The sequence below is a fragment of the Neomonachus schauinslandi genome, chromosome 7 (assembly GCF_002201575.2).
Source record: "Neomonachus schauinslandi chromosome 7, ASM220157v2, whole genome shotgun sequence".
Taxonomy (NCBI): Eukaryota; Metazoa; Chordata; class Mammalia; order Carnivora; family Phocidae; genus Neomonachus; species Neomonachus schauinslandi.
In genome coordinates this window covers 37,840,082-37,856,589 of record NC_058409.1, presented here as the reverse complement: position 1 = coordinate 37,856,589, position 16,508 = coordinate 37,840,082, and the positions used below count along the sequence as shown (strand labels likewise).

Genomic DNA, 16,508 nt, shown 5'->3' with positions numbered 1-16,508 from the left:
TTCAGCCACTTGCTATCTGGGTGAGGTAGGCCAAGTCTCCCCTCTGAAACTTAGCATACTGTTTGTCAAATCCTGCCGGCCTTCTTAGCAGAGTGATAATGAGGTCTAGTGGATAAGCATAGGAAAGCTCTCTGTAAACTCTAAGCTACAATGAAGTTTTTATTATTATAGATTAGGGTAGTGATCAGGAGCCAGATTGCTGGGCTTATAATTCTAACTCTGCCACATACTGGCTGTGTGATGTGGGAGTTACTTAACCCCTCTGTGCTTTAGTGTCCTTATTTGCAAAATGTGTACAATATTACTAACCTCTCAGCATTTTTTTTTAAAGATTTTTTAATTTATTCATTTGAGACACAGAGATAGAGCATTAGCAGGGGGAGAGGCAGAGGGAGAGGGAGAAGCAGGCTCCCCGCTGAGCCAGGAGCCTGATGCGGGGCTCGATCCCAGGACCCCGGGATCATGACCTGAGCCGAAGGCAGACGCTCAACCATCTGAGCCACCCAGGCGCCCCACCTCTCAGCATTTTAAAGAAGTTTCAGTGTATGAATACATGCACAGCATTTACAATGGCGCGTAGCATATCATAACCCTTCACTGTTGTTATTGTTGTTGTTATTTTAAACATTTTCCTCACTGACAAGCAAGCCAATCATGAAACATGTTTTGGGGATGATGGAAGAAATCTCCAAATCTCAGCTCAAATAATATGACGCATACTTAGGGACATACCTGTATGGTGAGGAAAACAACTACACTAGGTGGTTAACTGGAGACTAGGGTTTGATTCTCACATCCACCACCCACTCACTCCACCTCTTTGAACCTTACTTTCCTTGTCTGACAAATGGAAATTCACACCCCATCTGTCCTACAGATTTGTGCTGAGCATCAAATGAATACTTAAGAAACTTTATTTGGCAACACTATTGTGACATGAGCTAACTAAAGAAGACCTAGACTTAACTTGAATTTCGTTTCTATCCAAAAGCAAAGAATGACACTGCAGAATTTTTTAGTTATTATATTGCATGACAAAATAAATTTTTTATGTTATTGTCATAATAAAAATATTTTAAATATAGATATGGAACACTTAGAATATAGACCTGTGACCTAGTATGTTACACAATAGAAAGAATAAAAGAACAATTACAAATACATAGTGAATTTGTGAACCAAAAGGTTACATCAAGGAATACTTCTGAAAAACAATAAAAAAGGAAAAAGAATTTAAAGTAGAAAAAAAAAAAGCTATGGAACATAACCCACTGTTCATGTCATCTGTTGGGGAAGAAGTTAAAATAGAGGGAAGATAAGTAATGGCTATATGTGTTATTTCATTTATTCGGTTGTTCATTTGTTCCTCAAAATCCACTATACATCTGCTAGCCTCTGGGCTTCTACTAGACGAAGACACTGCCAAAAAAAAAAAAAACAAAAAAAACCCACCTTGGAATATATGCTCTAAGGAACTTATATTCTGATGAGAAGGTAAAGACCATAAATATGATAATTTGAAATTAAAATAAATGCTATTAAAAATAATCTGAACAATAACTAGAATGATGGCTATTTTAAATACAGTGTCAAGAAAGATCTCTCTGTAAAGGTAACATTCGAGGTAAAATGGGATTAATGAGGAGAAGCCAGCCACTGGAGATCTGAGGGAAGGACATTCCAGGCGTAGAGAACTGCAAGTGCAAAGGATCTGTGATAGGAACTAGACTGTCCTGCTTCAGGGGCACAAAGGAGTGTGGCTGCTGCATGAGGAAAAAGCAGAGAGCAGCGGGTTTTCTCTCTAGGGTCATTTCTTTTTTTTTTTTTAATTTTATTATGTTATGTTAGTCACCATACATCATTAGTTTTTGATGTGGTGATCCACGATCCATTGTTTTCGAAACTTAGCATACTGTTTGTCAAATCCTGCTGGCCTTCTTAGCAGAGTGCTCCATGAGTACCTGCCCTCCTTAATACCCATCACCAGGCTAACCAATGCCCCCTCCCCCCTCCCCTCTAAAACCCTGTTTGTCTCTCAGAGTCCATAGTCTCTCATGGTTCATCTCTCCCTCCAATTCCCACCCCCCCATTTTTCCTTTCCTTCTCCTAGTGACCTCCATGCTATTCCTTATGTTCCACAAATAAGTGAAACCATATGATAATTGACTTTCTCTGCTTGACTTATTTCACTTAGCATAATCTCCTCCAGTCCCATCCATGTTGATGTAAAAGTTGGGTATTCATCCTTTCTGATGGCTGAATAATATTCCCTTCAACAGATGAATGGATAAAGAAGATGTGGTCCATATATACAATGGAATATTACTCTAGGGTCATTTCTGGAGAAACTAATGAAGCATGGGTGATATGGATTGATTTTATTGACTTGGGACAATCACTGCTATCCCCCTTCAGCAAAAGCAAGTGTCATACTAGGTCACAGGTGTTGGCAGGGTGATGACGGGGCAGATAAAAAGTGCAGCTGTGAGGCCCTGAGAACAGGTGTGGGTATTTACTCCTCCTCCCCCGCCTCCCTCTCCAAACTCCAAGGGCTGGTAGGTCACAACCTACAGAGAACACCTCTTCCTAATGCTAACAGTTTCTGAGAGCTTACAGATGGATTCCTAACCTGATTGGAGTAGCAACAAACTGGTTCCAGAACCTTCTGATCTAGGCTTCATCTCTTTTCCTATCTTTATACTCCCCAGGAGAGGCAGAGACTGAATGTAGCCTTGAACACCATCTCACTCACTGTAGCAGAAAAAAATAACTAAAGCTATTATGGAATGTAGAGTAGAAATACCTGTATATGTAAGGAACAAAACATAAAAGAAATACGGTAATGTGAGCAGTAGTATCAGTTGAAGCAGAATTACCAGAATGCATAGAAAAATGATTTTTCAAGACTGTAACTATGCTTTAGAGAGATAAGAGAAAATATCTGCAATATGAAACCAGAAAAAAAGAAGCTATAATGGGGAAAAAAGTGGAAGTTTTAGACATAGAAAATATTTAAATGGTAATAAATAAAACAATAGAAATAATAAAAGTAGGATAGGTACATGTACCTAAGGAATTTGTAAACCAGAAGATTAGATCAAGAAACTCTCAGAGAAGCAATGGTAAAGGAAAATGAATTCAAAATAGAAGAGAAAACCTAAAGAACATGGTGAATAGAATTAGAAGTCCCAAAAAGGAGGCAACCATATATAGGAAAAATATTTGAAGAAATAGGGAACATTTCTAGAATCAACGAAAAATGAAAAAACAAAGAAATAGAGAAATAGCCATAGCAACTCAAAGATAGAATCTGGTCAATAACAAATTAGAGAGGTTTAGGGATTTTTAACCAAATAAAAGCAAGCTAACATATGTTAGGGGAGAAGATACAGATATTAACAATAAACAAAGACATTAGTAATAGTGATGATAAATAATTATAAATATGGATATTTGGCTGGGGGAGTCATATTAAGAGCAAAAATAGATATGCAGCATTTAACTCATCATCAAAGAAAAGCTGGAAGGAAGAAACTGCTTTTAAAATAATTTTTTAAAAATATGAAAAATTAGGAGAATCAAGTTCTAGTACAACAGAAATAACAACTGTAAATGAGCTAAATACACAAATTAAAACACAATTTGTGGTTGGATTTAAAAAAACAGGATCAAACCAGGTATGGATGATAAGAGAAAATTAAAATTAAAGAGCACACAGATATTAAAACAATAGGATAAGAAAAGATATGAGGTAAAAATGAATGAGAAGAAAACAGATGCAGTAACATGAATACTAAAAATATAGAATTCAGCCCCAAATGCAGCATAAGTGACAAAGGACACTATATAAAGTAAAAGGAAAAACAGAACATGAAGGTATAATAACCACTGAGCATTCATTCCCTTAATAATACAGGCTCTACCTCTGTCAGACTGCAACCAAAAAAAGGTGATAGAATTAGATAAATCAGTAACTGGACTTAGGGATTTTAGCATATACTTCTGAGAAATTGGTAGATCAAGGAAAAAATTAAGATGCTTAAGCCATTAGATTTTTATAGAAAACTACATCCAAGGAACAGCAAATGAACATTTTTTCCAAGACATAGGAAACACTTATAAAAGTGGAATATTTATTAGACCACTAAGAAAGTCTTAGGAAAATTTCAAAGGACTGATATCATATGGTCTATGTTCTCTGTCCAAAATTCAGTAAAATCAAAGTTAATTTAAAATAGATGAAGTGCAATATATTTGAAAATCAAATAATGTATTACTTGGAAGGGAGGAAAATTAAGGAATGTTTGCAAAGAATGACAAATGGAAACACTTCCAGTACAAATCTTGAGATAGATGATCATTAATATCTTCACCTACTCTTGTCATGGAATCTTAGAAGTTAAAATTTTAAAGACTAGGTATTGCTCAATCCATTACAAAATGTGCAGCAGAGCAAACATAAAGAAATAGGTATAAGTGACACAGAAAACAAAAATAATTGAGAAGATTAACAAAAAAGCTGATATTCAGATTTCTATGACAATTGATAAGAGAAAGAGAAGATGGAAATAAAAATACACGCAATGATAACTGAAAATAACTGTATATTTCTAGGCTTTTGCCTTTTCTGGTAAAAAGAATATGCTGCCGGGGCGCCTGGGTGGCTCAGTCGTTAAGCGTCTGCCTTCGGCTCAGGTCATGATCTCAGGGTCCTGGGATCGAGCCCCGCATCGGGCTCCCTGCTCCGCGGGAGGCCTGTTTCTCCCTCTCCCTCTCCCCCTGCTTGTGATCCTGCTCTCACTGTGTCTCTGTCTGTCAAATAAATAAATAAAATCTTTAAAAAAAATAAAAATAAAAATAAAAGAAAAAAAAAGAGAAAATAACTGTATAAAACTTGAGATATACATACAATAAAAGCATATTATCAGTATCTTTATGCTAAAACATCTGAAAACCAAAATAGAGATGGGGCGACAAAAAAAAGTGTAAAATACCTACAGTGGTTTAATAAGAAAAGTTGAACAGAGCAATAGCATTAATCCCATTGATATACTGGTCTGAGATATTCCTTCCCCAAAATGCCCAAGTACTAATAGCTTTAAAATCCATTTTTCTAGGGTGCCTGGGTGGCTCAGTTGGTTAAGCGACTGCCTTCGGCTCAGGTCATGATCCTGGAGTCCCTGGATCGAGTCCCGCATCGGGCTCCCTGCTCGGCAGGGAGTCTGCTTCTCCCTCTGACCCTCCCCCCTCTCATGTACTCGCTCTCTCTCATTCTCTCTCTCTCAAATAAATAAAAATCTTTAAAAAAAAAAATCCATTTTTCTAAACTGTTAAGAAAAAGGGAAACTTGTATTGAGTAATAATAATTTACAAGTTATTCCAAAAATTGAGAAGGTATGTGAACTGAAAAACAATTGTAGACAGTTTTATTGAGGTTTTACTTACATACCATAAAATTCATGAATTTTAAGTGTACAATTCAATGATTTTTGGTAAATTTATGGAGTTGTATGGCCATCACCATAACCCAGTTTTAGAATATTTCTGTCACCCTAAGAGTTTCCCCTGTGCCTGTAAATTAACTGTAAATAGTTAATCCCCGTTCCCAGCTCTAGCCTTAGACAGCCACAGAATTTTCTGACTATAAATTTACTTTTTCTGGATATTTCTTATAAATGGAATCATAAAGATGCAACTGTTTGATTCTGGCTTCTTGCACTTTGCATAATATTCCTGAGGTTCATCCATGTCATAACAGTATCAGTGGCACTTTCCTTTTATTCCTGAATAATATTTCATTCTGTAAATGTAGCTCATTTTGTTTATCCATCACCAGCGGACCTTCAGACATGTAGATTATTTCCAGTTTTGGATTATTAAAGAGAATGCTGTTATGAATATTCACATGCCTGGCTTCGGATGGACATATGTCTTCACTTCAATGGGGTAGATTCCTAGGACCAAATTTGTTAGGTCATATGGTAAATTTATGTTTCACTTCTTAAGAAGCTGCCAGACTGTGTTCCAAAGTAGTTGCACTCTTGAATACTCCTTCCTGCCATCTGTAAGTGTTCCAGTTTGTCCACAACCTTAACAACATTCTATATTTTCTGTTTTTATGATTTACAGCCATTCTTGTGGGTGTGTAATGGCACCTCATTGTGGTTTTAATATGCATGCCCCTACATAATAATAATGTAAAACATCCTTTTAAGTGCTCACTAGCCATTAAGATGTTTTTAGTGTAATGGCTTCTAATTGAGTTATCTTCTTATAAATGAGTTGTAAGAGTTCCTTACATATTGTAGATAGAAGTCTTTTACCCCATATATGAGTATTTTCTCCCAGTCCATACTTGCTTTTCTATTGTTTCAATGATTTCATTTGAAGCCCAAATGTTTGTACAGGCATACTTTGGAGACACTGCATGTTTGGTTCCAGACCACTGCAAAAGGCAAATATTGCAATAAGGCAAGTCAAATGCATTTTCTGGTTTTCCAGTACATGCAAAAGTTATGTTTATACTATACTGTAGTCTGTTAAGTGTGCAATAGCATTATGTTTAAAAAATACAATGAACATACCTTAATTAAAAGATACATTTTTTGCTAAAAATTTCTCATCAGCATCTGAATTTTCAGTGAGTCTTCATCTTTTTGCTAGTCGAGGGTCTTGTTTCGATGTTCATGACTGCTCACGGATCAGGGTGGTGGTTGCTGAAGGTCGGTGTAGCTGTTGCAATTTCTTAAAATAAGGCAACAACGAAGTGTGCCACATCGATGAACTCTTCCTTTCATGAATGATTTCTCTGTGGCATGTGATGCCGTTTGACTGCATTTTACCCACAGCAGAACTTCTTTCAAAATTGGAGTCAATCTTCTCAAACCCTGCCACTGCTTTCTCAACTAAGTGTATGGAATATTCTAAACTTTTATTGTCATTTCAACAATCTTCACAGCATCTTCACCAGGAGTAGATTCCAGCTCAAGAAACCATGTAAGTGACTCCTCAGGGTGTGCAAGTGGTGCAGTTGGTTAAGCTGCCTGACTCTTGGTTCTGGCTCAGGTCATGATCTCAGGGTCCTGGGATGGAGTCTCATGTTGGCCTGTGCACTCAGTGAGGAGTCTGCTTGAGAGTCTCTCTTTCCCACTGCACCTCCCCCTGCCCCCCCAAATAAATGAAAAAAATATTTAAAAAAGAGAAGTGACTTATCATATGTTCATTTTATCACGAGATAAATGTAATTCAGTCATAATCAGCCTCCACTTCTAATTCTAGTTCTCTTACTATTTCCACCACATCTGTAGTTGTCCCCTCTGCTGAAGTCCTATATCCCTAAAAGTCATCCATGAAAGTTGGAATCAACTTCTAAACTCCTGTTAATGTTGATACTGTATTTTGACCTCTTCCCATGAATCACGAATGTTATAATGGCATCTAGAACAGTGAATTCTTTCTAGAGGTTTTCAATTTACTTTGCCCAAAGCCATCAGAGAAATTGCTATCTATGGGAGCTAAAGCCTAACAAAGTATGTTTCTTAAATAATAAGACTTAAAAGTCAAAATTACTCCTTGATCTATGGGCTGCAGAATAGATGTTGCATTAGCGGCCATGAAAACAACATTAATCTCATTGTACTTCTCCATTGAAGATCACTGATCACAGATAACCACAACAAACTTATAATAATGAAATTTTGAAATATTATGAGAATTACCAAGATGTGACACAGAGACATAAAATGAGCAACTACTATTGGAAAAATGGTATCAATAGTCTTGTTTGATGCAGGATTGCCACAAACCTTCAATTTGTAGAAAACGTCTGAGAAGCACAATAAAGCGAAGTGCAATAAAATGAAGTATGCCTGTAATTTTGATAAAGTCCAACTTAGCAATTTTGTATTTATGGATCAGCCTTCTGGTTTCATATCTAAAAACTCTGCCTAACCCAAATTCATGAATTTCTTCTGCTACATTTTAGCCCAGAAATGTTATAGTTATGGCTCTTAAATTTGAGACTCTAATCCATTTTGAGTTAATTTTTGTGGATGATGTAAGGTAAGAATCTAAATTTATTTTTATGGATATTAAATTTTCCTAGCATTTGTTTATCTTGACAAGTTAGTCAAATATTTGACCATAAATGTAAAGAAGATCAATTCCATTCCACTGTACTGATTTTTATGCCTGCCCTTGAACCAATAACACACTGTTTTGTTCACTGTCATTTTATAATATGTTTTGAAGTCAGTTACAGTTAGGTGTCCCAACATTTCTACATGAACATTAAAATCAACTTGTCGATTTCTACCAAAAAAAAAAAGCCAGGATTTTTGTAGGGGATATGTTGAATTTATAGATTAATTTTGGAAGAATTGCCATCTTGATAATAATTTTTGGATTGTTCATTGCTAGTATACACAAATACAATTGAGTTTGCATTACTGATTTGTATACTGAAATCTTGCTAAACTCATTTATTAGTTTCTTGCTAAACTCATTCTCTAGTTTCTTTTTATGGATGCTTAGGATTTTCTATATATAGTATCATGTACCTACAATGAAAAACAATTACTTTCCTTCCAAGCAGAATGTCCTTAATTAATTAAGAAATTTTGCCTTATTATATTAGCTATACTCTCCGGTTCAATGTTGAATAGAAGTGGTGTGTTGAATAAAAGTGGTGAGAGCAATCATCTTCACTTTCTTCTCAGTCTTAAGGTAAAAGTATTCATTCCCTAACCATTAAGTATGATGCTAGTTATAGCTTTATCATAGATGTCCTTTATCAGCTGAGGAAGTTTTTAACTATTGGTAGTTTTTGTGCATGTGAGTGTGTGTGTGTGTGTGTGTGAGAGAGAGAGAGAGAGAGAGAGAGAGAAAGAGCCACAGGGAGAGTGTTTTTTTTTTATCTTGAATGACTGTTGGATTTTGTTAAATGCCTTTTCTGCATCTATTGAAATAATGACGTAGTTTTGTCTTTATCAATATGGTGTACCAGATTTACTGTTGTTAAACCAACCTTTCTTTCCTAGAATAATACCCATTCGGTCATGGTTTTATCTTTTTGTTGTTGTTGTTGTGGATTCTGTTTGCTAATATTTTGTTAAATATTTTTCTATGTATGTTTATGAGTAATATTTGTCAGTAGTCTGCTGTAGTTGTGATATCTTCCTTTGGATTTTGTATCAAAATAATACTGTCTGGTAAGTGTTATTTCTTCTATTTCCTGAATGAGTCTATAAAAGATTAATATTATTTCTTCTTTCAATATTTGGTGGGGGTCATCAACAAAATCTGAACTTTTCTTTCACTTAATCATGGATTCAATTTGTTTATTTGCTATACATCTATTTTGATTTTTTATTTCCTCTTGGGTCAGTTTTTAGTAATTCATGTATTTCTAAGAATTTGTCTATTTCATGTCAGTTGTCTACTTTTTGGGCACAAATTTGTTCATAATATTCTAATATAATCCTTGTAATTTCTCTAGGGTATATATTGGTATTTCATATTTCATTCCTGATTTTGGTAATTTTTGTTTTCTCTCTCTCACTTTTTTTTTTTTTAGGTCAATTTGTCCAAAGGTTTGCCAGCTTTTTAATCTTCTCAAAGAACAAACATTTGGTTTATTAACTTTCTATTATTTTAATGTTTTGTATTTTATTGATTTCTGCTCTAATCTTTATTATGCCCCTCCTTCTGCTTGGTTGATGTTTAGTTTGCTCTTCTTTTTCTAAGTTTCTTAATGTAGAAGTTAAGATTATTAATTTGTGACCTTTCTTCTTGTCTGATTTAGGTATTTAAGGCTCTATACAATGCTTTAGCTAAACTCATAAGTCTCACATTGTGTTTTTTGTATTTACTCAGTTCAAATTATATTCTAATTTCTCTCAAGATTGTTTCTTTTATCCACCAGTTATTTAGAAGTATTCTACTTCTTACTGTCCAAATATTTGGGGATTTCCCTAATTTCTTCCTCTTGTTGGTTTTCTATTCAACTCTATTTTTCAGAAAACATACTTTGTATGATTTTATTCTTTTAAATTTATTGAGATATATTTTATATCCTAGTATTTAGTATTCAGTCTTTTTGTAGAATGTTTCATTGTTCCTTGAAAAGAATGTACCTTCCGCAATAATTGGGGAAACACTCTCTGTATTTCAGTTAGTCCTAGTGTTGTTCAAGTATTCTATATCTTTGATGATATTTTGTCTAGTTCTATCAATTTTTAACAGTAGAATATTAAAATTTCTAACTATTACTGTTGAATTGTCTATTTCTTCATTTAATTATAGCATATCTGGTTTCATACATTTTGAGCTTCTGTTAGTAGGAGCATATACATTTATAATTGTTATATCTCCTGGTGTATTAATACTTTTAAATTACAAAATGTCCCTATTTGTCTCCAATAATATTATTTGTCTTAAGGTCTATTTTGTAAGATGGTAATATAGCAAATACTGCTCCCTCATGTTATATTTGACATGGTATCACTCATCATTTCATACCTCTTGTGTCTTTGGATTTAAGGAGTATGTAATGGAGATAGTTTATAGTTGCTTTTTTTAATCATACAAAAATCTCCACCTTTTGATTGGAATATTTAAATCATTTACATTTAGTATAATTATTGATATATTTATATTTGCTACATATCTATTTGTTTTCAATATGCTCTTGTCCTTTTCTACTTCTTTATTCCTCCACTACTGCCTTCTTTTTGGTTAAATATTTCTAGTGTGTCATTTTAACTCTTGTGTTGATTTTATATATTTATTATATATGTCATTTTCTTGCTGGTTACTCTAGTAATTGCAATATGCCTCCTAATTTATCACAATCTATTACAGATTAATATTTAATTCTGTTAAAATATAGAAACTTTGCCCTAATACAGCTCTATTTCCTTTATTCCCCTTTGCACTATAGTTATCTTAAATATTTTATCTATATACCCAATAAAACAGAATTGTAATTATTGCTTTATGTAATATTGTATCTTTAAAAGAAACTAGGTGAGGGGCACCTGGCTGACTCTGTCAGTAGAGCATGGGACTCTTGATCTTGGGGTTGTGAGTTCAAGCCCCACATTGGGTGTAGAGATTACTTGTAAAAATTAAAAAAAAAAAAAGAAACTAGATGAAAATAAGGGAAATATATTTACAAAGTAGTTCATATTAGCCATATATTTATCATGTCTGGTGCTTTTCATTTCTTTCTGGAAGTCCAAGTTACTATCTAGGAGTCATTTCCTTTCAGCTAAAGGACTACCCTTATTATGACTTAGTAAGACAGGTCTGAAGGCAACAAATTTTCTCAGATTTCATTGATTTGGAAATATCTTTACTTGACTTAATTTTTATAGATTAATTTTGGTGGATATAGAATATTGATAAACATTTTTTTTTTTTTCTGTCAGGACTTTGAGCATGCCATTCCATTGTCTTCTGGCCTTCACTATTTTAGATGAGAAGCCAGTCATTAATTGTAACCAGTATAAAGAATGTGTCATTTTTCTTTTGCCACTTTAAAAATTTTCTCTTGATTTCAACATTTTGATCGTGATAGGCCTAAGTTTCAATCTCTTTATATTTATCCTATTTGGGACTTGCTGAAATTCTTGAATGTAATGAGTAAAGAAAATAAAAATTCTTTCTTATGCAACCTCAAAGCTGCTTTTAACCTCTCTACTTAATTGTATGCTTGTCAACTCCAGAATTTCCATTTGAGATATATACCTTTGTCTATCTCCATCTCTAGCTCCTGAAAATTTCTATTTGTTTATTCATTGTCATACTTTCCTTTAATTACCCAACTATGGTTTTCTTTAGTATTTGAACATTTTTAAAATAGCTGCTTCAAGTCTTTGTGAAATCCAACATCCAGAGACACTTAGATAGTTTCCATTGGCTTTTCCTTCCCTGAGTATGGGTCATACATTCCAGTTACTTTGCATATTTCGTAATTTTTGTTGAAGATCGGAAATTTTGGATAACGATTTCACTATAAAGATTATTTTTGTTGTTTTATTGTTTATTTGCATCTTTGGCTGGGCTCTCTGATTTCTTGCTGTCCCACAGTGTATAGCTGTTGATGTGTCTGCTATGAAAATGTTTATAGCTTTTATTTTTTTAAGACTGGCTCTCTAGGTTTTTCTTTCTCTATCTCTATAACTTAGTGATTGGCCAATGAGTAGACACAGTTTGGGCTCAAACACCTCAGGCTAATAAGGCTTCCATTGCATGGGGGAGGGCATTCAAAATTCAGGATATAGTTACATCTACCCCAGCATTTGCTTTCCACTGGGATTTTTTCATGTGTGTTTTCTTTTTCTTTCTTTTTTTTTTTTTTCTGGTGCAAAAAAGGTGGTTTTATTAAAGTACAAGGACAGGACCTGTGGGCAGAAAGAGCTGCTTCATGTGTATTTTCTAAGTGCTTGTGCACGGTCTTATGCAGCTAAAACTTTGTGAATTGCTTGGTCCCTCTTTGCTCTCTGCTGCCCATGTGTGAAAACTCAGCCAGAAATAGGCTTGCCTCAACCATGCTATAACTTTAGGCCACTATCCTTACTCTTATTGAAGATCATGACAGCCACCGAAAACATCTCTGGAAATGATTGTTGCCCACTACTCTAAATTACTTTAATAAAGACAGTGCAGTTCCTGACCCTCATAGCCTGCCTTAGGAAGGTAGACCCTCCATACCAACCAAGCAACAGAAATGAGATGGGAGTATCCCTAAACAAGAACATCACAGACCCCCCATTGTTCCAGTTAAAAATTTAGCAGTTTTTCAAGCACACATGCTTGTCAGAGTGACATAGGCTAGTCAGAGTGACTCAATTTCCAGAGTGCTATAACGGTTGTTTTGGTCAATTTTGTCTCAATTTATAGTTGTTTTTTGGATAAAGGATTTGCTGACCTCCTTATTCAGCCATAACCTTAGGTGCTACCTCTCAGGGTAATTTTATATTGATTTCAAAACCAGACAAGAATAATTAAAAAGAGAAAAGTATACACTCGTTTTACTTATGAAAATAGTTTCAAATTTTCTAAATGAAATACTAACTATCCAAATTCAACAGTGTATTAAAAATGTATTATGGTTAAGTATGATTTACCCTAAGAAAATATTAATAGTTTAACATAAGCAAATTTATCAAGAAATTTATTACATTAATAGACTGAAAAAGAAAAATCAGAAAATTATTTTAACAGTTGTAGAAAAGACATTTGGTAATGATCAAAAGAGATTCAGCAGATTAAGAACAGAAAGGAATTTTCTAAACTTGCTAAAGTTTATTTATAAAACACCTACAGTAAGCATAGTTAATAAGAAACTCTAGATATATTCCTTTTAATATATGAAGAGAGGGCAAGCTGATATTCATTATCATCACTACTGTTTAACTATGGAATTCTAGATCCTGGCCAATGATATAAGAAAAGAAAAAGAAATAAAGGAGTGAGAAAATGGAAAAGGAAGTTATAAAACACCTATTATCTCCTTTTATGCAGATAATGTGATCAACTACCAAGAAAAAAAATGATAGAATTAATAAACTATCAGAATCAACACAAGATATCATAAAGCTGTTCAATGTAAGATCAACCTGTAGAAATCAATAGAATTTGTCTATACCAACAATAACCAGATAGAAATACCATAAACAACAAAATACCAAACAAAATATCAATAAAATGACAAATTTTCTAGGTATTAGCAAAAATTATAAAAATCTGTGGAGAATACTTAATAGATTTCATAAAGTAGACAGAAATTATTATGAATTAATGATAAGGTATTCTGTGTTCTTGAGTTGGGCAAGCTAATATTATAAAAAGGTCAATTTTACTCAAATTAATTGATACATTCTTTGTATCCCTAATCACTTTGGGTTCCCAAACTCAAGTTGGATTTTACATAAACTCAATAAACTTTTTATTTCTAGTATATGGGAAAATATATGTCTATGTATAGGTAAGTGAACTTGGAAAAAGATGAATTAAGAAAGGGGACCTGCCTTATTAGTTATTAAAGCAATGAGCTCATCTGAACAGACTAGGGAACACAGAAGCACACATATACACACGTATGAACTTAATATCCTACATAGTTGGCAACCTATATCAACGAGAAACATTGAATAAATGAATCAATCAATTTAAAAAATAAAATTCTCTACATGGACCAAATACATTAAAAATTATGAGGAATTGGACTATGGGTGATAGAAATGAAAATGGTGAAAAAAAAGTCATATTTGAGATAGACTTTGGAGACAATACCAATGAGAGTCGTAAATGGATTGGATATTAGAGTTGGAAAGTGAAAAAATGACATACTAGTGAAGAAGAAATTGACGATGCAAGTGAGAAAGGCTGTCTGTAGGAGGAAAATTCTTGAACAGGAAGAGCACCTTATTCTGAAAGTGAGCACCAGGGTTGATTTTTGATGGGAGGAATCTAAGCAGAGAAAGTAGTAGATTTTTCTCTCTTATGGGGGAAAGTAACAACAAAAATAGTGTAATAACATGAACTTATTCAAACACAAACAAGTAAAAGTCTAAACAGAAATTACCCGAAGGGCCTGCAGCCAAATATGGACTACCTTAATTTGTAAGTAAGTACATTCCTAGGTAGCAAAACAAGTAATCATGACTTAAGAGGTAAAAATTATAACTCAGGCACAAAATGATAACAGAAAGGTATAATGTCTTAGAATTCCAAAATTTTATTTCTTAAAAATCTTATTTGATTAAAATTCAACATTTACATCTGACTAGCAATATTTAGAAATAGTTTTGTTAGAATTGGTATGTATGTGTATTTCATTTTTTCATTTGTCATTGGCTTGTGTTTTATATCTTAAAACATCATTGATCAGTTTCTCATGAAGGAAAAAGATGGGGAGGAGAGGGTGGAGAAGGAGAATAGACCTTAGTGAATGAGCCTCTCTCTAAATGTGACAGCTAAAGGCAGAATTGGAACTTACCAGGAAATTTTCTGATCTTCAGAGATTTTGTAGAGCACAGAAGCTGCTCGCTGTTGCTCAGATAAAGGATTTGCAGTGACTGACGAATTGAGCGGTGACTGTGTTATTGTTTTAAAAGTGAAACCAGTTGAGTTCAAGCAAAGAATGTGGTTGAGTAGATTTACTGTGGAGGCTAGGATTCTCAGACATTCCTAAGTAACACTGACGGGGAAAATTTTAGCTTGGTAAGTCCAGGGATGTTACAGTAATTTGGGTGTGTCTCCCCGACTGATTGTTTTAATTATGTGTCAGGGACAGGAGAGGAGGAACAGAAAGAAGAAACTACCCAGGAGACCTGGGGTGATATGAATAGTTGTCAGGATTCCTAGTGATAACCCCCAGCTTCGTCAACAGCTTACTGTGACACAGTGTAGGCCAGAAATTTCCCTCAGTCCGGGTCTAGGATTTTTATTTTTTTGTAGAAATTTAAAAAATTACAAAGTGAAATCATTGTGCGGGGGCTTGCATCTGTATGGTTTCTTTCATTTTATTCCATTTTTTATTAAAAACCATTTTTTAACCACAGAATAGTTTTCTCAAACAAATATTAGCCTGCTTCCCAAAGTGTAAAATAGATATAAATAAGCAACTCTAGTTGAGTTAGGGAAACTCTCTAGGTATCAGAAAGGACATGCAGTAGGAAGTAAAAGAAAAAAGAAATAAAATGAATCAGATGCTTGCTAACATATGTTAAACACTGTATTTGGCTTTTTAAAGTTAGTTTCTCATTTGATCCACATTCCTTTTCATGGATGAAAAAAATGAGACCCCAGAGATACATAAATTGTCCAAGTGATACAGACAGTAAGTAAGAATTCTGACATTTGAAATTAGTTCTGATAGTTCCATGAAGGTTCTTGTTGAAGCTGAGACATGACAGGAAGAATGAGAAATGACCATGGAAGGCAGACATCACACTGACTTACTCCACCTCTTAGTGTCTGTCAGTGCCCAGAGTGTTTTCTGAGAGTTGGGTCATGGGTTGGGCATATGGACAAGATGTACCAGAGATTTAGCCTACCCCTGGACTAAGCCATGTTCCCTCCCTTCTAAGTAGTTGGCTTCACAACAGGTATGACCTAGTAATTAGGAAATAAACAGATAGCTCTAAATAGAGTCAAACATAATCTTGAAAGCAATTACAACAAGTTGACTTCAAATAATCTCACCTCTTCTGGGGCAGTGGCCGGGGAGGCTCTTGTTAAATAGCCGGCCCTTTTCTGGGCTTTTGCGTCTTTTTCCCTGGAAGACAGCAGGAAGTAGCATAGCTTAGACATGCTTTCCCAATTTGGGGGAAAGATTTAGCATACATGTCAACCTTAATTTTGACTCTTTTCCTCAGCTCAATCTAGTGTAGCAGATGTGGAGGTGGTACATGCAGAAATTAGCTCAGGTACCATAAGTCTCTCCTCAGTGCTGAAAAATATCTCAGACATGGCTCTACAGGAGGCAAGAATCTCTACCT

General features: G+C 34.4%; 1 protein-coding gene across 2 annotated transcripts in view; it reads right to left on the bottom strand.

Moving 5' to 3' along the window:
* SPINK5 (serine peptidase inhibitor Kazal type 5) overlaps positions 1 to 16,508 on the bottom strand; it is a 75,915-nt gene that overhangs the window by 52,513 nt on the left and 6,894 nt on the right. For both annotated transcript variants that reach the window (XM_021701991.1, XM_021701990.1), the window contains exon 4: positions 16,213 to 16,285. In XM_021701991.1, the coding sequence (XP_021557666.1) occupies positions 16,213 to 16,285 (73 nt within the window). The remainder of the gene's footprint in view (positions 1 to 16,212; positions 16,286 to 16,508) is intronic.